The sequence below is a fragment of the Cyprinodon tularosa genome, unplaced genomic scaffold (genome assembly GCF_016077235.1).
Source record: "Cyprinodon tularosa strain WSP-4 unplaced genomic scaffold, ASM1607723v1 ctg71, whole genome shotgun sequence".
Lineage (NCBI taxonomy): Eukaryota > Metazoa > Chordata > Actinopteri > Cyprinodontiformes > Cyprinodontidae > Cyprinodon > Cyprinodon tularosa.
The window spans coordinates 884,931-905,240 of NW_024039463.1; the positions used below are offsets into that span (position 1 = coordinate 884,931).

Genomic DNA, 20,310 nt, shown 5'->3' on the forward strand with positions numbered 1-20,310 from the left:
ACGCTGTCTGTGGTTCAAGAGTGGCTTGACACAAGGAATGCGACAGCAGAAACCCATGTCTTTCATACGTCTGTGTGTGGTGGTTCTTGAAGCACTCACTCCAGCTGCAGTCCACTCTTTGTGAATCTCCCCCACATTTTTGAATGGGTTTTGTTTCACAATCCTCTCCAGGGTGCGGTTATCTCTCTTGCTTGTACACTTTTTTCGACCACATCTTTTCCTTCCCTTCGCCTCTCTATTAATGTGCTTGGACACTGAGCTCTGTGAACAGCCAGCCTCTTTAGCGATGACCTTTTGTGTCTTGCCCTCCTTGTGCAAGGTGTCGATGGTCGTCTTTTGGACAACTGTCAAGTCAGCAGTCTTCCCCATGATTGTGTAGCCTATAGAACTAGACTGAAAGACCATTTAAAGGCTTTTGCAGGTGGTTTGAGTTAATTAGCTGATTAGAGTGTGGCACCAGGGGCCATCAATTTTGAACCTTTTCACAATATTCTAATTTTCTGATATGATGAATTTGAGATTTTCATTTGTTGTCATTTGTAATCATCAAAATTAAACAAAATAAACATCTGAAATATATGAGTTTGTATGTAATGTATGAATATAATATACAAGTTTCACTTTTTAAATGGAATTACTGAAATCAATCTACTTTTTCATGATATTCTAATTTTATGACCAGCACCTGTATTCATGCATGTAACACTATTTATATCTTTTTTATATATTTATTATAGCTTTAGTGCAGAACAGTTAAGGGAAAAGTTCCTCAGAAAATTTTTTTTTCTTTTTTGCCATGACCAATAAAGACTCTCATTCAGTTTTCTTACTATTTTGATGGTTGGTTATTTTAATCACTTGGATATCTCAAGAGGCTTTATGTTATATGCTTTTTTAAATCATTGTTACTGTTTTTCACACATGCAGCATGCTGCAGTGTATACCAGGGGAAGATGACTGCTATTCTAGTAGCTCTGCTTGTAGTTTTTCTGTTTATTTTCAGTGATTTTGATATATAAAAGATGTGAAATTTAAATAAACAACCACTTATTTTTGATGTGTCTTCTCTCTTTGGCATTGCATTTTTTATTTTGCCTTAATAGGGATTGTTCTATCCTGTCAAGATACACATTCTAAAAGAGCTTAAAGCAACATGCATTTAGAAGTTCATTACTTCCTGTACATCTCAATAAACTGGATTAAGATTTGCCGTTTTATTCAGTGTTTCAATTTAAGAACTAAAACTTATACAGTACTTTACTTGGACTTCATGTACAGTGATATTTGTCAGATGTGTTTATTTGATTATTATCTCCTCAGCTTCTTTACAAAAAAAAAAAAGGTATTACGGATTTGTTTTTGATTTGCTCACTCTGGGAACTGAATAATTGGTTGAGGCTTCTTTTGCAAGAATAATTGCATCAATGCAGCGTAGGATGAAGGTCTGAGGAAGCCGAGATTGCTTTAATAGCTCTCTTTAGCATGTTGACACTGGTGGGTCTTGTCTTGTATTCTCTTGACAACACTCTATAGTGTCTCTGAAGGGTTCGGGTCAGGTCAGTTTGATTCCCCAGTGATATAATCTACCCTTATTCTAGTCAAAGATGGTCCAGCCAGTCTTTTTCATGAGAATGTACACAATAAGAGAGCGACAATATCACATTTCAACTTTGGAAATGTTTAAAATTCAGTTTTGAGATATATATACCCTAGTAATATTTGACCTCTATTCACTGCAACTCTAACTAATTATATGAAACACCAGAAGTGCTCTGCAGTGTGAGATACAAGTGTGTTAGTTAAAATGAAAAAAAACAGAAACACAACCTTGCTTATCATTCAGCCATTGTAAATGTATATATCACCAGAAGAGTGGTTGTCTCTGTTGCCCTCTGGTGCATGCTGTAAGACGAGAATGTACAAACATATATTTATATAAATATATATATCACATATGAGAGACTGTCCCCACTGTGACCGTGACAGGACTAAGTGGGAGAACATGGACGAATGGATGGATATATGATAAAAAAGCTTTTCTTTTATGTTTAAAACCTGGCATGTTTCAGACTTGACTCATGTGCCTTAACATAAAAGAGCAGGACATTTCCAACTAGTTCCTAAAAATAACCTCTGCCTTAAGGAAAACAAAGTGAATTGGAGAATTTTCGCCACTCCCTGGATAGCTCAATCTCTATTTATATGTTCATTATTAACTCAGGTAGCTATCTCCACAACATGATGTTTCACTCTTTGTTCTTGTGGGAGAGAGTTCCTCTTTCCCACTTGGCTCCTCCTCCTCTGCTGCCTTACCAGTGAATGGGGCCTTTGTGGGGGCTGCTCATGCATTCCAAGGGAATTGTTGCAGGTGAAGGTACGCAAGCCATCCCAATCCTACCCTTTGGATGACTGTTGCAGCTTATAATTTACAAGTTAAACAAAGAAACTACCGGCAAAATGCTTTAAAAGTGCTAAGCTGTTTGCTGTTCCATATCTCTAAAGACTTGTAGCAACTGCAAGGGAGTGCTCAAGAGAGCTTGCAAAGTGGGAGGGAAGGATTCAGGACTTTTACACCAGGTGAGCGACCACACACAGAGCTTTTAATCTATTCAACATGCTTATTTGAGATTCTTGAAACACATTTGGGTATATGTGCAGGTTAGAAAGATCACCAACTTTCAATCAAATATCAATCTCACTTTTTACCCCTCCGTGAGGGGTAAAAACTTCCTGGACTTCTGAAAGTCCAGGATGTATCCAAGAATGTCTATGATATAGCAGAACTGTTATCTGAGATGATTAGGTGTACTATATGGGTGGTATGAGTAATAGGCTGACCTCAGTTAGGTAGATCTCCAGACAACACCCAGCATTACCTGCATTGGGCACACCGTAAAGGTAAGTGTGTGAATTTTGAACTTATTTACTATACCTTTATTTCCACAAATGTGTTCTCGAAGCAGCCTTTTGTTGATCATGTCGAAAACTGAAGGAAAATGAATGAGAGATTTGTTTTGTTGAAAGAGACAATGAAGCAGAGGTTCATTTCGGTTGCGTACTCTTTTACTTTACTTTCATCAGACCTGCTAACACACTGTATCTGCTTCAGCTTCTATCCCTGCTGTTGAAACTTGTCAAGACAACACTGCCTGCAGGTATGTCTGCCTTTTCCCATGCTGACTTATTAACCGCTTTTGAGATTAAGGGACACACTCATATGATGTATACTGCCTTCGTAAATACACTTAATTAAAAAGAATCTTGGTCATCTTCTCGAATGTAGCCTAAATGCTGATAAAAAGTCCAGTTTATTTGCGCCTAAGTATTATTTTTCATCTGTGCTGTTACGGGCAGAGTCCATATGAGGAAGGACTTTACTTCTCTTTAATCTCTGCTTCCATGAATTGTTCCTCACCTTTCTTTATCTTGTTGCCCTTTGATATCTGCAGGAGTTCTCCATCTCCTGAGAGCTGGCTGCCTTTACTTCAGGTCCTTACGACATAGAATTGGTTACATATTCTAGACCTAAATATATGCTTTGATATCAAGTAATCACATCATATCTAGTTTTTAATAACCATTGATAACAGTGAAGCATGTAGAACTTTGGCATTGGTACTACTAGGTCTCAGCAATGAGTTTGACACAGCTGATCCTACCATGCTGTTTGGTAGACTTTATAAGTAGGACTGTCTGTTGCTATGCTTGATTGGTCCAAAAATCTTCTCTGTCAAACTCCCACAATTTTATCTGTTATGGTGTTTATAAATCTTAATGGGCAAAGGTCCCATGAGATTCCTGAAGGCTCACTTCATTAAATAAATTAAAACATTACTGTTTGCCATAGATTTCATGACAGTGTTACCTTACCAGCTCATTTCTGTAATAGCATACCCGGTAGCTATTTGTTGTAAATTTGCATTTCACCTTTTATTACTTTCTTCACCTTTATGTGATGCTTAATATCACCAAATATTATTAAATTTTTTCTTATTTTAATGTAATTTCTCTTCACCCCTTTTCTTTTATTGGTTTTTACTGTAAGTACAGTGGAATCCGCTTATAGTGGTCACATTGGTCCAGAGCCATTTTGAACACTATAAGAGGTTGATTACTAAAACTAAATTTACGGTTATTTCACTTATTTTTTATGCAGAATATAATCTAAATGCCATTTGTATTGTTTTTCAATTAGAAAAATTTAACGAAACCGATAGCTTCCGCTTTTTATTACAGTACCATGCAAGTTTAATGACAGTATACTGCGCTGTGCGCAGACATAACTCTGGTAGCCTACAGTAGGCCTATGTAATTTATTCTGTGCGTCGGCCCTGTTGTGCCTCCAGTGCATTTTTTAACATGTAAGTTTGAAACAAAAAGTTTCATAGAACAATATAGAAGATAACTGCATTGGCTACAGAAAATTAAAGCAAGCCTACCTCTGTTTTGTGTTGCGGATCTGCTGCCCAGCATTATGAAATCACTTAACATATTTATCTGTAGTTCCCTGGATCAGAGTGTTGTTCAACACCGAGTTCACCTCTTCTTCAAAACAATGTAAAAGGTCAAAGTTTTTGAAACAAACATGCAGGAGACCAGTCTTTAATATGCAAACTGCATTCCTCGTCCCAGCTCTGGAACGGACAACAGTCTCCTCTTCTTCATCCTCATCCTCCTCCCCCTTCTCACTTTTTGATTACTATAAACAAATTATTTAAACATCATTTGTATAGAAATTATTCTGTCCCAATCCTTTTGATCTATATAAGCGGTCGATTAATATATCCGTGACCACTATAAGCAGATTCCACTGTACTTTATTTTATCTTCTGTATAAATTATACTTTAAATAAAAAAAAAAAAAGATCAGATCAAAACACAGGGTTCTTTTACAAAATATCAAATCTGTACAAAGGAAATCTTAACATATTTGAAATGATTGTGAGTCCATACACTTGACTGTAAAACAAACTTGTTAATTGTATTAAATTGTGTAACATTTTCCCCCCACATTTTAGCATCATGTTGCAGACAATCCAAGAGTGGCTGTGGTGGGAACGTCTATGGCTCCCAGTTGGAGTCTCCTGGGCAGATCTTGTGGACAAAGATGATCGAATTTATGCCAAAGCCTCTCAGCTTTATGCCGCGGTGCCCTGTGCTCTCTGCCTTCTTGTGGTCAGATATCTATTTGAAAGGCAAGGATTTACTGTACAGCAAAAGAGTAAATGTAACTTAGACTTCAGCTGTGCATTTATCCGATTATACCCGGATTATGTTGCACAAGTTTAAAGCAATGTTAAGAAATTCCAAAGACCTGCCGGTGTTGTGTTATAAAGGAGATTTACAGAGCTCTGTGTGCTGTTTCAGGTACTTGGCCACGCCACTCGCTAATGTTCTTGAGATCAGAGACAAGGTGCGACTCAAAGCTGAGCAAAACCCAATCCTAGAAAAGCACTTTTGCAGCAAAGCCCGGAATCCATCACAGGTATCTTTTTTTTTTTTTTTTTTTTTTTTACATACATTAATTCCAGGCCTTAATGTGTTACCATAAGTTTTCACAAAAATACTTTTACATATTTTCATCAGTAAATAAAGAAAAATGTAGTACAAAATAAATAGACCATTTATTTTAAAGAAAATCTAAAAGAAACAGCCATAAAAAGCTAACAGATCTTCAGAACATCAAGAATGAATAAAGATAAAAAATATTGTATCCTTTAAAATAACATTACAGGGCTTTACTTAGTTTTTTTCTTGTTTTTGTCGCATTTTACAATTTGAGATAATCCTTGTTGCACCCTAAAACTTAATGCCTCTGCCTTCTCCAAGCAGCAAATCGGCCCCATACCACTACACTACCACCACTATGTTTTACTGTAAGCATGACTCTCTCTAATTTAAGAAGTTGTTAGTTTTATGCATGCATTTTTGCATCTTTTTACGTAACTGTCAGCTATATAATATGATCTACATCTTTCTGATAGCTTCAAACATGTTAAAGGAAAAGTCTGGTCAGCAAGGAATAATAAAGGGATCATTATCTATACCTAAAACCAATTTATTTGCTTTGATTTAATGAATTTAGCATTAATCAGTAAAAAAATTAAAATGTTTTTTTTTCGCGATCACCGAGTCTAGGACCAGCCATTTTTCCCCAAATATAATAACACCTCACTTCTTCCGGCAGTGACGTCATTGTGCTGTAGGCCTAGTGCTAATCTCCCCACTTTACAAGCAACATCAATGGGAACTATTAGACACATCTGCAATCAACAAGAATTATTTAAGATTTTGAGAGGACTTCATCATTGAAATTCGCAACAGCTATAGTTAAACTGACAATGCCTATATGCATGGCAGCTGGATGTTGCAATACATCGGGTAAAAGTGAAAAAAATGTTTATTATTTCACCTTTCCAATTCATGATCCTCCACCGACGGATTTGTCGTTGGATTGCCAACTTGAAGAGGGAGGATTTGCCATCGAACTTCTGGCCAGAGAAAAAACACATCATATGTAGCCAACATTTTGAAGAAGAATGTTTTCAAGATGACTTGCATAATAGCACGTTGTGACAAACACCAGATACAGCATTGGGACTTGATCAACACCCGATTATGCACCGTGACATGACAAACCGGTAGGTGGCAGTAGTGTTCTTTGACAACCATGGATGCATCCAGTAAAGCGCAGTCAAATGAAATTACTCTTAATTAAAAAAAGCTTATCATGTATTGAACAGTATGTAATAATTTCATATTTAAAGTACTTCCAGAAGCTTAAATTCTGAATATGACTGGACTTTTCCTTTAAAGGTTTGACAAATGTGTTTTTCTTGTTTGTTTTTAAATGGTTCTATCCTTGGAACTCCCAGGGGAATGCCAATTTTTATGGGGTGCCGTTGGTAAAGTAAAGCAGTAAAATATTAGGAGCAATATTAGGAGCAATAAACCCCTTATTTAAGAGAAAAAATAAGGGGTTTATTTTTTCCAATCATTATTTCACTATATCATTCATTCATTTAATAATAAAAATCTTACTTTGTTAAATAAATATTTAATTTGGAGCTAAATGTTTATTTTAAAAAAACTAAATACTTAATTTGCAAACTAAATATTTAGCTCCAAACTAAATAATTATCTAAAAATTTTTTTTTTTTTTGTAAATTAATGAATGACAGAGTGAAAAAATTACTTGGGAAAAAAATAAACCCCTTATTCTTCCTCTTAAAACATGCTAGATAACCATAAATATTGCACCTAGTTCTTAACTCAGTCTTAGAATTGGTTTGGTACGTCACACCAGCATGATGTCAATGACTTTGATTCTTATCTTTTGTTTCTTGCTATTTTCTTTTTGTTCCACTTCATGTCATCTGTGATGTTCTTTTGAAGTGGTTTCTTGATTCTGCAGGTCAAGTGGTAATCCACCCTGACTACTACTCTACAAACATTGTTTATCACAATGAACTCAGCTTTATCTGTAGCAGCAAAGTGAATAGAAGCATGCAGAACAAAAATAAAAAACAATGAGAAACAAAAGAATACTCAATGAATTTCACAACTGGGCTTGTTGTAATAAAATAATGTGCAAAACATTATGCTTTTAAAAACAGCATCATACCATTAACTTGGAGAAGTGAAAAAATGCACTAGTCAGGAATATTAACAGTAATTGTTATAAAGTCTAACAGCTGCTGAGAAAGGATCTGCCATAACATGCTGTGTGCATCTGTGAAGTCTGTCAGCGAGGGAGCTCTCCAGTTCTGCAGCTCCTTGCATGGGGTGGGAGATATTGTCCAACAGTGATTTTATTTTTACTTAAGTCTGTTCTTCCACCACCTGTACTAGATCGAGGGGGCAGCCTAGGGCAAAGCTGACCTTGCTGATAAGCTTATCCAACCGCTTCCTTTCAGCTGCAGATAAGCGGTTGCTCCAACAAACTACACATGGCTAATGCCACCACTGCCAAATAAGTCAGAGACAAAGCCTTGTGTCTTCACATACTGTGGACAGCCAGTGAGACAGTCCAGAATCCACCAGGACAGGTGGTTCACTCCTGGCTGCCCCTTCTTCAGATGGTCTGACTGGATTGGTAAAAAAAAAAAATCCTGGAGTATTTAGAGAAGAAATAATCATTTTATTTTTATATAGTGCTCGGTTTGTTTAGACAATGTACAAAAAAGTTAAGGTACATGAACCTTTATAAATGTAAAACCATGGATTGTTTGTTTTGTGTCTCAGGCTGAAATTTTGTCCCTCTGTAAGAAGACTGGTTGGCCAGAGAGGAGAGTAGAAGTGTGGTTCAGGAGGAGGAGAAACCAGGATCGAGCTGGGCTTCGGAAGAGGTTCTGTGAGGCGAGGTTGGTCTTGTGTAAATATAAAGACCTAACATTAGTGGGAGATGACTATCTGCTAAGGAATTTTGATTTAATTACCTCTGTATCTCATCAGTTGGAGATGTGGATTTTATCTTTGTGCATTTCTTGGTGGACTCTTGGCCCTATATGATGTAAGTTTCCAACTATTTTTTTTCCGACTTGAATGTGTAGCTGTTTACTTTTTATTATCTGATAGTTGCCCTTTCACAACAACAGTTTTATATATGCCATTTTACATAAGATAATTTCTACAGAATTGATGCAAACTCCTGTCCCCAAAACAGAAAAATAAATTCAGAAAACAAATAAGTATACAAATATTAAATGTTTACTGAGTTAATGCAATAATCTTTTGAAACTCCAAATTATGTTTAAGATATCCGTATTCTTAATACATATATATAAAAGCATAATTTATAGGGCATTTTGCATTGAGAGATCAAGTGTCCCCAACACCAATTTCTAAAGTTCAGTTCATGAAAAAGGTAGTGAATTAATTTTATAAAATGTTCTTTGCTGTTTTTTCTTTCTTTTTTTTTTTTGAAATTTAAAAATGTACATTAATTTAAATTTTTTTTTGGAAATCGTCAAAATGTATGTAAAGAAAAATCTTGTCCCATATTTTCTTTTCACTTTCAAAACATTCTAGGTTTTATTCTATAGGCTGAAACTGACTAATGCCACAGCTCAAAATTATTTTTATGAGGAAGTATTTATTTATCCCTCCCATGTCTTGGCTGCATTGTGAGTAGCTACTGCTCTTCGTTTGTTCAAAATTCTTAAAATCACTGTAACTTTAATAGACGTCACCACTGAATACTGAATTCCTGCACTTCAGCGACTTTTGTTGCCAGAAAATCACCACTCAAATGAACTATAATCCTTATGACTCTCATCTTGTTTTGTGTTGTCTTTAGAAGCCCTGGTTTTATGACCTTAGGACGGTTTGGGCAGGGTTTCCTAAACAGGTAACTATATTCTGTTCTTTTTTGCATAGGCATAAATGTAGGCACAGTAATTTTTATAAACGTTATGTTTCTTAAATGTTCCTCCAGTCCATGCTCCCGTCGCAGTACTGGTATTACATCTTGGAAATGGGCTTCTACCTTTCTCTGCTCCTCAGCCTGACAATTGATGTGAAAAGGAAAGTGAGTGCACAGCTGTGGTGATTTGTCAAATATATCAGTGATGCATTGTTTAGTTTAATCTAAATTAATTGTTTAATATTTTTTCTTAGATCTCACATCTAAGTACCAGTGTTTACAAAATCTACTCATTTTAATCTATGGTCGAATGTATTGTTTTCAATCTATGTTGGCAGGACTTTAAAGAGCAGGTGATTCACCATTTAGCCACACTGACACTTCTGAGTTTTTCCTGGATTTCTAACTACATTCGTATCGGAACCCTGGTGATGGCGGTTCATGATTCTTCTGATATACTGCTTGAGGTCAGTGCTTCCGTTATGTTTAGGTCACAGTTATTGTGTGTCTTAGTTATTGCTGAAAGAAAGCCTATTTGCTGCTAAATCGTGTGTTATTCATTGACTGAGTATGATATATTTTTGAACACAAAAACCCAGGAGCTAATAGCTTCAGATGGGTCACTAAAAATAATGAGGTAAGTCATTACTCAGGAAATTTTTATACTCACAAAGTGAGTATAAAAATGAGATGTATCCTGTTTGCACTTGAATTTGAGATCCATTTTCAATAGCAGATATCTATGGGCAGAGTAATACCAGTTTAATTACATAAATGTGTTTTGTTGTCATTTTAAACATTAAACATATATTTGGAAAAAACAATATTATGGAAGATTTTGTCAGAGCTACCAAAATCCAGCCTTTTAGCCCAAGGTGCAAAGGTGAAACGTAGTAAGAGTCAATGACTAAAGTCAGTGGGTGCTGCACACAACTTTAGCTAGTAGAGCAATTATTCCGGGGATTATATATGGAATCGTTCCGGTATTAGATATTTCTTTTTGAAAATGCAAAAAGAAATAAGTTAGGAACTTCATTTAGAACAACGTAGGAACATTTTTCTATTTGATCAGCTGTTACATTACTATTCTAAATAGGTTCAAGAGCCATCAGAAACTCTTCCGTGTTCACAGATTGTCAGGTAAAAATAGTTTACAGAATGAATTCAAACAGGAATTATCATCTTCTTCACAAGTAAGTTAAGCCACACAACAAATATTGTATTCCTCCCATGTGGAAAATCGTATGCATCATATTTGAGAATAAATGATTGTTCTGCTTTTATTTGTTTTATATATTTTGTTGAATTCTCTATGGAATAGTGTTTAATAGATATACCAATCTAAAGTGCACACAGTACTAGGGTGATACCCCCTATATACATACATATATATATATATATATATATATATATATATATATATATATATATATATATATATATATATATATATACACATACGTATATATATGACTTTCTGAGCAGCTAACTAGTTGATATTGCCCTTCTCTGTGTGATCTAGTATCTTTGTAAATAAACTTGTTCGTTAAAAGCCTAAGAAGGAAATAGCAAACTACTTCATAAAATCATTAAGATTAAGAAACACATCAGACAGGTCAAGGGGGAAGTTTTGATAGAAGTTTATTAGTTTAAACAAAAATACCCAAGGTTTGATCATTGCATCTGCTCAGATCATCACTGGTAAATGTCAAGGAAATGACTAAACTTTTAATACATACCTTAAAGGCCTGAACAATGAAGCATTAGTCGGGGAAGCAGCTCTGACGCCAATGGGAAACTCTGGATGTGATCCAGAGCTAAAGTGAGAGAATTTTTTTAAACAGCGAAATTAAACAAATATGGCCTTTAATACAACGGTGTGCATAAATTGCATTCCACACAGATACCCACATAAAATCAACTTCAAATAAAATTAAATTTGTGGTTGTAATTTGTGAAAAAAAACAAAACAGCATTTGAATGCTTTTACAAGAATAGAAATAGTAGCAGGGAAACAACAACACAGTTAGCAACAAAACTTATGGTCAAATACATTGTCCCATTTGTTGTAGTTTTAAGTTTTCTGCTCCCACGTGTATCAATATTTTATTTCTCTCTTTGCTGCTTACAGGGGGGAAAGTTGTTTAACTACGCCAAATGGGAAAAGACTGCTGATGTCATGTTTGTGTTGTTTACCATTGTCTTCATGGTGACAAGACTTATTATTTTTCCTTTCTGGTGAGTAAATAAAAAAGCAAAGGATGTTATATAATGCAGTATGACGTGGAGATGAGTGAAATTAACAAATGTCCACATCTATAGGCTCATCCACTGTACGTGGGTGTACCCACTGGAGTTGTTTGATGCCTTCTTTGGCTACTATTTCTTCAACATCATGTTGCTGGTTCTGCAGATTCTTCACATTTACTGGGCTTTTCTAATATCTAGAATGGCTTACAAGTTTGTTTTCAATAAGGTAAATTCAGAGGAGATTTGTTTGCATGTGCCATGCTCTTATACATGTGCTTCTTTTAACAAAATCTTCGCTGTGTCATGTTTTTATCCAGCAACTAGACGGCGATGTCCGAAGCGATGAAGAGGAGGATGACAGTGACTCACCCAAGGATATAAAACACAAACTGAGTCACATGAATGGTGCCATGAACGGTGCCAGAGGTCGAGCTAACGGTCACTGAGTCAGGCAGAGAAGAAGAATAGTATCAACAACGGATAAATTGACTTTTTATTGCTCCAACTTTTGATCTAGCAGAGGAATATTAATTTTGATGGAACTGTGAAGGAACCTACATAGTGTGATTTTATTTTAGCCCTAATTGACATATATACAATATATAGGAGCTCTTTAATATGTTTGCTTTTATTTTTATATGAGGATAAAAACTGGCATAATTAAAAAAAGAAGGTAATTTTGATTCTTAAAATCACAAGTTTATACTGTAAACTTTATACTGCATCGGTTGATCAGGCTATATGTATTTATTACATGTTATGATTTTGTTTTTGTTTTTAGGACACTGTAAATCAGTATTTATAGTTTCCATGTTAACAATGTGGGAGGCTGGCAATGAAATAATGGACGCCCACTGTAGTGCTAGCACGCCCTCTAGTGACAGCTGATATGAACCGGCCGGAGCCGTGATCTGTGGAACCGTCGCTATAGAAACCGTTACACAAACCGTCTAGCGTTTGAAGTCTGACAGTTTACTGGATATTTTCTTTGTTTTGATTGTTCAACTTTTTTGTTGTTGTTGTTAAAATGTCTTATAAGAGAATCAATCGGCCTCGGGCGAAAACAGGAAACTGGAATGAAGACATGCTCATAGAGGAGGTTTGTTGAAAATAAATAGAGGGCGTGTTATCTGAGCTAGCCATCACGTTAACATATATATTAATTTTAAGGATGCAGAGGCACGTGCATCATCTAGGACAGGGGTCACCAGCGCGGGGCCAAGGGGCCCTCAAGGACCTCTACTTTCAGCCTCTTCTGAAAACTGAACAACTCACCAGTGGGCTTTTTAAAATTTTAATTCTGCTGGTCTTTGTTAATAATTTATATAGTTCATCATTATATTAAACTTAAAGTGTATTTAAACATTTATAGAGATTTCAAAATTTCAATATCTAAGCGAAAATTAGAGATGAAAAGGAACAACAAAAATAGTCCTGTTGTTATAATGCATGAAGTTTAGATGAACTTTGATTCCTCCTTTTCATAGGTCAGTATTAGTTGTACTTCAGTACCAATGAAGTAGCTTCTAAGCCTTAAAAAGGTTGGTGACCCTTGGTCTAGAATTGAAGGTGAAGTACGAATGTTTTATTTTGTGAAAAAAAAAGCTTTTTAATAGTTTGGTATCAATGTTTTAGCCACATTTCTTAGAGCCTACAGTAAGGTGGGCACATTAGATTAATCTAATCAACAGCAATAAAAAAAGAATCAGCGGAATGATAACTAAAATTAGAAAGCTATGCACAATCGAATTTTATCTGAAATGTTATTTTTTACTTAGTCCAATTTGAAATGCCATTTTTTTTTAAATGTTGTAACAATAAAAATAAAGCTAACTTTGATATCCCTTAATAAATTGCAGAGCAAGAAACGTCTTGTAAATGTAATCTACCCGAGTTGTCGTACAGTACAAACAAGGACTCCATGCAAATCAGTAGCCTCATTTAATGTTTGTTTTTGTTTATTTTTTGGTTAAATTTGCTTCATGTTTTCTTAACTGATAAACAGCAGAGGAATAAGTTTCTATGGATAACTAGTTTTGCCCTACTCTAGTCATCAGCTGAAGTCTGGCTTATTATGGAGTTATTTTTGCACTATTTTAAGCCACATTTTATGGAGGACCAAAAGTGTCAGTGAAAAGGAAAAACACCCATTTTAAATGTAACATTTTACAATTAAAAGGCTAGACGTAAGGACACTCATTTAAAATGGTGTAACCACTATATAGTGCCCTGTATGGTGATTAGGGCGGACATTCGGGCACAGCCAGAGTCACCAAAGGAATGCTCAAACTTTAAGTGCTTAGGGGTAGTGTTTAGGCACTGATTTGGGATTGGGCCTCCATTTACCTTTTCCATGACCCTTCTAGTCTCTGGGAACGAGCTAAACCAATCACAGTTGCTCCTCAGATGTTCTCTCATTGGTCATTTTTGGAAACAGGGTTGGCAGGCTAACCAATAATAGAGCTGGTTACTTTACAGCTTCTGACCCACAAAGTGGTGCCAGCGTTGTCTGGTAGGCCTATATCTTTTAGAACTTAAAAAAATGTGTATTGTTTAGTTTAATTTCTGTAGTAGATCTCAAGACCCCGCATTTCTTAATCAAAAACTCAAGCCCAACTTTCGAGTGAGATTTTGTCCTGTTTTCAATAAAAATCCTGTTATAAAATTATCTGAGGCATTTTTACATTGGTACATAAGGTGATGACGTTATGATAAGTTCATGTTCTCAGTTATACGATTATATAGCTTATAAAACCAGTGCGAATAATTCCCTTTAAACCTGAATCAATTAGTAATAGATTGCACTTTTATTTACTTACTTTTTAGGATAAATGTTGCAACCCAACTTTTTTCCAAAAAAGAATTCACTCTGCTGTTAATCAGTAAAAATATCTTCCCTGGTATTGATCCCATTATTCCTACCTAACATATTCTCAGAGATTGTAAAGATGATTGTAAACTTAATTACCTTGTAATAACAAGTAACATGAAGCTGTACTGAAAAACTGCATATTTTATTGTTTTCCAAGGAGGCAATGAGGGAATATTTTGAAAAGAAGGAGAAGGGAGAACTTCTTGTCCAGAGAGTGGACTTCCTGAAAGAAAACATTTTGCGGCCGGTAATATTGATCTAAGCTCATTTCAAAGCTCTTCTAGTGACCCATGGGAAGCTGCGCTGACAGTCTGTCCACATGTGCAGGTGGATCTCTCTGTGTCAAACGATGGACAGTTGCATTTTGGGGACACCGTGATGTTGGTGAATATAGGAGGAGAAAAGAGGCAGTTCAGCTCTCTCAGTATCAATGCCGACATAAACAGTGTTACCAAGACACCATCACCAGGCATCAAGACACCCTGTGGAGTCAGCGCAGGAGGAGAAATTAAGCCCTGCATTCGCACTGCTTTTATCATCACCAGGTAAGCACCCAGAAAGGAATTCAACAGAAACCTTAGAACCTGCACCATTTGGCAGTATTTCATTTTGTCTGTGTGGTACAGTGTCGACGGCAGCCCTGAAGGATCCACTCTGTGTTTTGACCAGTTTTTTGCACTGAGAACAACAGGGGGCTTTGCTAGAGGAGTAAGTGAAACCTTTACTGGAGCTTAATTCCCTTTCAGTGTTGATCTATTACTTCTGTTTTTGTATTCAAACCAATGCACTAATGTTACTTTGATTATATAATATTTATTTGTCATGGCTTAGGAATGTCAGGAAGTCCTAAAATAAATTTTGTTTATATACAGTAGCTCAAAGGTCATCTCATGGCACTTCCCATTTATTTTATATATAGAAAAACATAGTCAGTACAGGCCATTTGTATAAATAGATTCAAAGTCAGTTAGCTAGATAAGGTATAAACACAGCTACAGTTTTGTTTTTTGTTTTTTATGTCATCCCGCCTGAATGTATGAGTTACAGACCTCCCCATTAACAAGTGTAATGTGCATCTGCATACTGAATGGAATAGGTCTCCGTATATGGGTTGTGTGCCCTACCACGGCACCATCACCTTTCCCCAAATGTAACCACTCTTTAGACCCATTATGTAACCTATAGGAACTAAAAAGAGCAGCTCACATCTATTGTCTTTCTTACCGTTTATCAATCCAAACAGTATAAATAAACAGCATCTGTATGTTATACCTATATTTATAAATCTGATCATCTGAATCAGGTATATGAACTTTGGAAGATTGCATGCATTTACACCAAAAGCTCATATCTAATCATATTTACTTCTACTGTGTTTCCTGGTGTAAGTTCAGTACTATGACAATGTTGCAGCTTGTCTCTTAAGTGGCATTAAAATGAGTAAATGCTTCTGTCCTATTATCTGTATTAGTTTAAAGTTTTATTATCAGCTTTCAAAACTTCTAATAGTCTGGACCCATCTTATTTAATGGATCTCCTCTGCTTTTTCACACCAGTAAGAGCACTCAGGATATTCCAAATTTACTCAAAATATAAAGTTAAATGATCCGTTAGATTAGCTGTACCAAAACTTTAGAACAGTATATCGATTAACGTACCCAATATTCAGACTACAGTAGTTTTTTTCTCTTCTATCTTTATATCTTGGCAATGAACTCAACTTCTAAGAAGCCAACTCTGTATTATTTTGCTGTTTGTTAGTGTGTTTTATGCATATTATTCATTTTTTAATTGGCATAGCTGTTTTTTCTTTTTTTTGTTTACGTTAGTTAAAAGGTACCACATTATGCTGCATTTGAAAATATTAACAATGAATCCTCCAGAGCATGTTCTTGTCGTACTGCAGGCAAATTCCTCTCAGATTAGGCAGAAAGCATGTACCAAATATCTCCTTGTTCGACCCTCCACTGGATGAGCAGTCTTGGCTTTCCACGCCCTGTCGACCCGAAGGCCACGTACCCAAAACCTGCAAGCGTAAAAAATAGTCAGAGTTCATAAAGATCGGGGCTAGGAGCATGAAACACTACGGTAGATGAAGGCCATAGCTTGACCGATGGGCTGCTACAGCTGCTCTGGACAGCGCCTTCCCCTTATGACATCATAAGGGGAATGATTTTCAAACAGACCATTTTGATCTCATCGTAGCTAAGAGGTGCAGAGAGGTTTTTATTTAATTTTTGAATCTCAGACACAGATTCCGGGACACATGACGGTTAAAAAAAATTTTATACAAGGAATCTTGCATAATATGGGACCTTGAAGGCATAAGTGTAAACATTGTGTTCAACTTACATAATTATTTAAATGTATAATAAAAATATAAAAAAAACAGTTAACATTTGCTACTCAAATCAGTTTTACCTGACATTACCTGAAAATGTAACATTTACATTTAGTGCTATATTTGTTTAAAAAAAAAATAATAAAACAAATTCACCTTTTAGTTCTTTAAATGACATAGTAGATGTACAATGGCCTACCAGAGCCCTTTTTTCTACAGTTTAACATGGGATTTTTGCTGTTTTCATGTCTGTTACTTCAATCTCTAATCTAACTTTGTTTGAAAAAATTTACAGAACAATGTCTGAGATGATTTTGGTCACTAGTCTAGAAGGGATTTACCCTGGATCCACACACCTGTGGTTAGAGAGGAGCTGAGTTATGGAATTTAAGGAATATATTAACATTTTCCTGTTCTCTACCATACTGAGCTCTGTTTATAAATCTGTAGGCACAGAAAAAATCAAATAAAACCCAGATCACACAACTGGGTACAATTTAAATTAGTCGACATCACAGAACATATTTTGGTCAACTTTTATTTTCACTCAATCTGCTAAAAAAAAAATCTTTTTTTTTTTACAATTTTTTTGTAAAATCTGATCAAACAATTTATTATCTCACAGTGTTGGTTCCTAATAAACGCTAAAATGATAAAAGCAAAATGCTATGCCTTAAATACTACTCTGATTTTAGCAAATACATTTTTATGCTTATCTATTTAGAAGAAAGGGTGTTATGTGAATGGAGTCTTTTTAATAATTGACACCTAAGGGCAAGTTAACCTTGAGTTTACCTGGAAAGGGTTGAAGTCACACCTCGACGCCTTCATTATGCAGTCAGTAATGTATTGGGGGGAGGGAATGACAAATTATTGTTGTGTTTTGTAGCATAACACAAACTCTTTATAATGTGAGTTAACTTCCCTACTATATAGGAACTTGTACATAACAGCTTAACTTTGAAACAATGGTCCAGTAAGCTTTGTATTGCCTTAATGAGGATGTTAGCTTACCTTAACACAATCTTTAATCTTTCACTTTATTACTGTTTTTTTTTTTTTTTTTTCTGTTAATGTTTTGCCTCAGCTTTACTTGACCAGTGATCTACAAGGTTTCCAAAAGGTACGTCAATCTTTATTACACAATGTTCACTGAAAAACTATGAGGCAAAAAAACATCTGCTGCAATAAATACTGTGTTTTTATTTGAAGTATGCAAAGAAGTCTGGCTTCCAAGAAGTGTATCTGGATGACAGCACAAGCTTCCTGTCATGGTGGAAGATAGTGCACTTTGACCCCCAAGAAAGACTTGAATATGAGGGTCAGCCAGTTCCTGTGGGTTATTAACTGCTTTCTTATGTTAGATAAATGTACCTCTTAAGGCTGCCTGTAAGATATTAGATTAACTGTATCTGCCATGCTTGTTTTACAGGCTAATGAGAAGGTGCTGATCATACACTGCAAGACGAACCAAGCCCTTGCTTTTCTGGGGGATCAGCTTCTGTGGTATTTTTCCAACCTTTATTATAAACTCCAACTAAAGATGGTTTAGTTATTTTAAGGACTGTGATTTTACAGTGCATTGTTATTTCTACAAATAATATTTCAACTAAAGTATCACCATTTTACACACACACACACATAAAAAAGAAAGATTCCAGACTTTGAGCTATTTTGCGTCCTATGGCTTATTGACAGTCAGTGCTCAGCCCAACTTCAAAGCCGGTGTTTTTCACATTTCACATTACTTTCCAGTGGCCTCTATGGCGACATCTAGAGGGCATGCATTAGAAAACATCGAATGTTAAACTATTTACATATTTTTATTAGTAGAGTGTATTACAAATGTGATAAATAGAGCATTTATTATTCTGGCCTACGGTGAAGTATCTTGACCTTGAAAATTATGGATCAAAACTTAAGTCACCTTTATAAATTCTCAAGATAATGATAAAATGACCTTTTACTTGTCTGTGATATTATACCCAACTCCACCCGCTGATCGACAAAAGGGTTACTAACGACTTTGATGTGTGAGCTGTCAGACCAATCAGTACCAAATCAGTCAATCCTGGGCCAAGCCATGCCAGTGGTTATCCTTATGACTGGCCAGTTTTTAAAAACCCCTGAATGTGCAGCTGATGAGGCCAATGTGAAGTATGCAGGCTCAATGCACACTGGAGAGAGCCATTAAAGCATCCTCTTATCTTAGGACATTTTTGTAAATAGTTTAACTAAGTTGTTTCCTAGTTTTGCTGAATAAACTAGAAAACAAAGCCTTCAATAGTATATACCAAGTCTCTGAAGCCCTTTGGGGTCACTGTGATCATGCTAGTGCAACAAAAGATTGATTTATTTTAAAGCTTTTACACACCTTACCCTGAACCATTAAAACAAACACAATAAATGTTTAAGAAACTTTCAGGAGCCGAAATGTGGTTATGATTTTAAACTCTGTGATGTTCTTAAACATGCCAATAATGTTATTGCTTTGTTACAGAGGAACTATAAATTTAAAAATGCTGTCATACTGTAATGGTGTTCTCTGAAAATACTGATTACTGATATTGTAAATACAGAATGTGATTTATATAAGGGTGTTTTACTGTGATTCCAGCAGTTCCCAAAAGGCAGTTTCTTTCAAAGTTGGGTTCAGGGGAAATATGTTCCACTGCCTTTGTTTAAAAGCTAACTGTGATGAAGAGATTGGCCCTTGTGTGGCTTTTATGTTGCACTTAACTGTAAAAAAAAAAAAAATTTCTTACAGGACTGCTGATGGGAAAGAATATGAAGTGACAACTCACACATTTCTTGACTCCCACAAAGCTGAACAGGACGCCAATCACTGGATCATGTGCACTTCTGATCCTGCAGGGGATGGACTTGTATTACTGCGGGGCGTCCAACCAGCAACAAAAGACCAGCAGTTCACCTAGACATATCCAGGCTTTCCATCTACTACCTCCAATTATTTTAACATACCAAACACCATTGAAAATACATGACATTTTCACAATAAAAGATATCTGTTCTAACTAGATTATGACTTTTATTTTATCCTCAAGGAGATTCTTCGCTGCATTATATTTACTGTGATAGGGTTATATGATACATCCAAACACAAACCATCACTATTAATCTGGATTAGAAAAAAAATACTAAAAAGCTAAAGTGTTCCACGATCCTATTTTCAGGTAAAAATAGGTGCGCCCCTCTGGTTATTGGTGTCTCAAGCACCTGGTCACTACCGTGCAGTGGTTTAAGCTACACAGAGGTGGAAAGAGTACCAAAAAAAAATGTACTAAAAGTACATTTTACTTGATACCAGTAAAGCTACCAGATAAAATGTTACTGAAATAAAAGGGAAAAAGCTCTTTTTTTTGTGACCAGAAGAAAGTCCCTCTAGTTAATTCCATCAAGAAAAATAGGAGATAAACTGTTTAGAATTAAAGCTCCGTTATAAAGGAAATTGCATCACACAAA

General features: G+C 35.7%; 2 protein-coding genes across 9 annotated transcripts in view; both read left to right on the top strand.

The window, feature by feature from the left end:
* Positions 1–2,298: 2,298 nt before the first annotated feature.
* cers3b (ceramide synthase 3b) overlaps positions 2,299–20,310 on the top strand; it is a 38,665-nt gene continuing 20,653 nt past the window's right edge. Inside the window, exons 1-13 of one of the 8 annotated variants that reach the window (XM_038268762.1) lie at positions 2,304–2,374; positions 2,503–2,577; positions 3,110–3,155; positions 5,019–5,195; positions 5,368–5,485; positions 8,245–8,363; positions 8,455–8,512; positions 9,299–9,349; positions 9,437–9,529; positions 9,703–9,831; positions 11,496–11,602; positions 11,687–11,840; positions 11,932–12,210. In XM_038268762.1, coding sequence (XP_038124690.1) covers positions 5,023–5,195; positions 5,368–5,485; positions 8,245–8,363; positions 8,455–8,512; positions 9,299–9,349; positions 9,437–9,529; positions 9,703–9,831; positions 11,496–11,602; positions 11,687–11,840; positions 11,932–12,060 — 1,131 coding nt within the window. In that variant the 5' untranslated portion in view covers positions 2,304–2,374; positions 2,503–2,577; positions 3,110–3,155; positions 5,019–5,022 and the 3' untranslated portion in view covers positions 12,061–12,210. Of the gene's footprint in view, positions 2,578–2,738; positions 2,899–3,081; positions 3,156–5,018; positions 5,196–5,367; positions 5,486–8,244; positions 8,364–8,454; positions 8,513–9,298; positions 9,350–9,436; positions 9,530–9,702; positions 9,832–11,495; positions 11,603–11,686; positions 11,841–11,931; positions 12,211–20,310 lie in introns of those variants that run through there. The other 7 variants (XM_038268764.1, XM_038268763.1, XM_038268761.1 and 4 more) reach the window with 7 other exon arrangements.
* cfap161 (cilia and flagella associated protein 161) lies at positions 12,359–19,792 on the top strand. The gene is made up of 8 exons (XM_038268768.1): positions 12,359–12,713; positions 14,644–14,733; positions 14,814–15,031; positions 15,113–15,194; positions 17,915–17,950; positions 18,040–18,162; positions 18,260–18,333; positions 19,595–19,792. Exons 1-8 carry the CDS (start codon positions 12,642–12,644, stop codon positions 19,761–19,763), a joined length of 864 nt encoding a protein of 287 aa, XP_038124696.1. The 5' UTR covers positions 12,359–12,641; the 3' UTR covers positions 19,764–19,792.

Bases quoted from the DNA above. Each gene is read 5' to 3' on its own strand.
- cfap161 (XM_038268768.1), top strand. From the start codon at position 12,642: ATGTCTTATAAGAGAATCAATCGGCCTCGGGCGAAAACAGGAAACTGG. The intron at 17,951-18,039 runs GTACGTCAATCT...TTTTATTTGAAG, and splicing joins ATCTACAAGGTTTCCAAAAG to TATGCAAAGAAGTCTGGCTT. The intron at 18,334-19,594 runs GTATTTTTCCAA...AATTTCTTACAG, and splicing joins CTGGGGGATCAGCTTCTGTG to GACTGCTGATGGGAAAGAAT.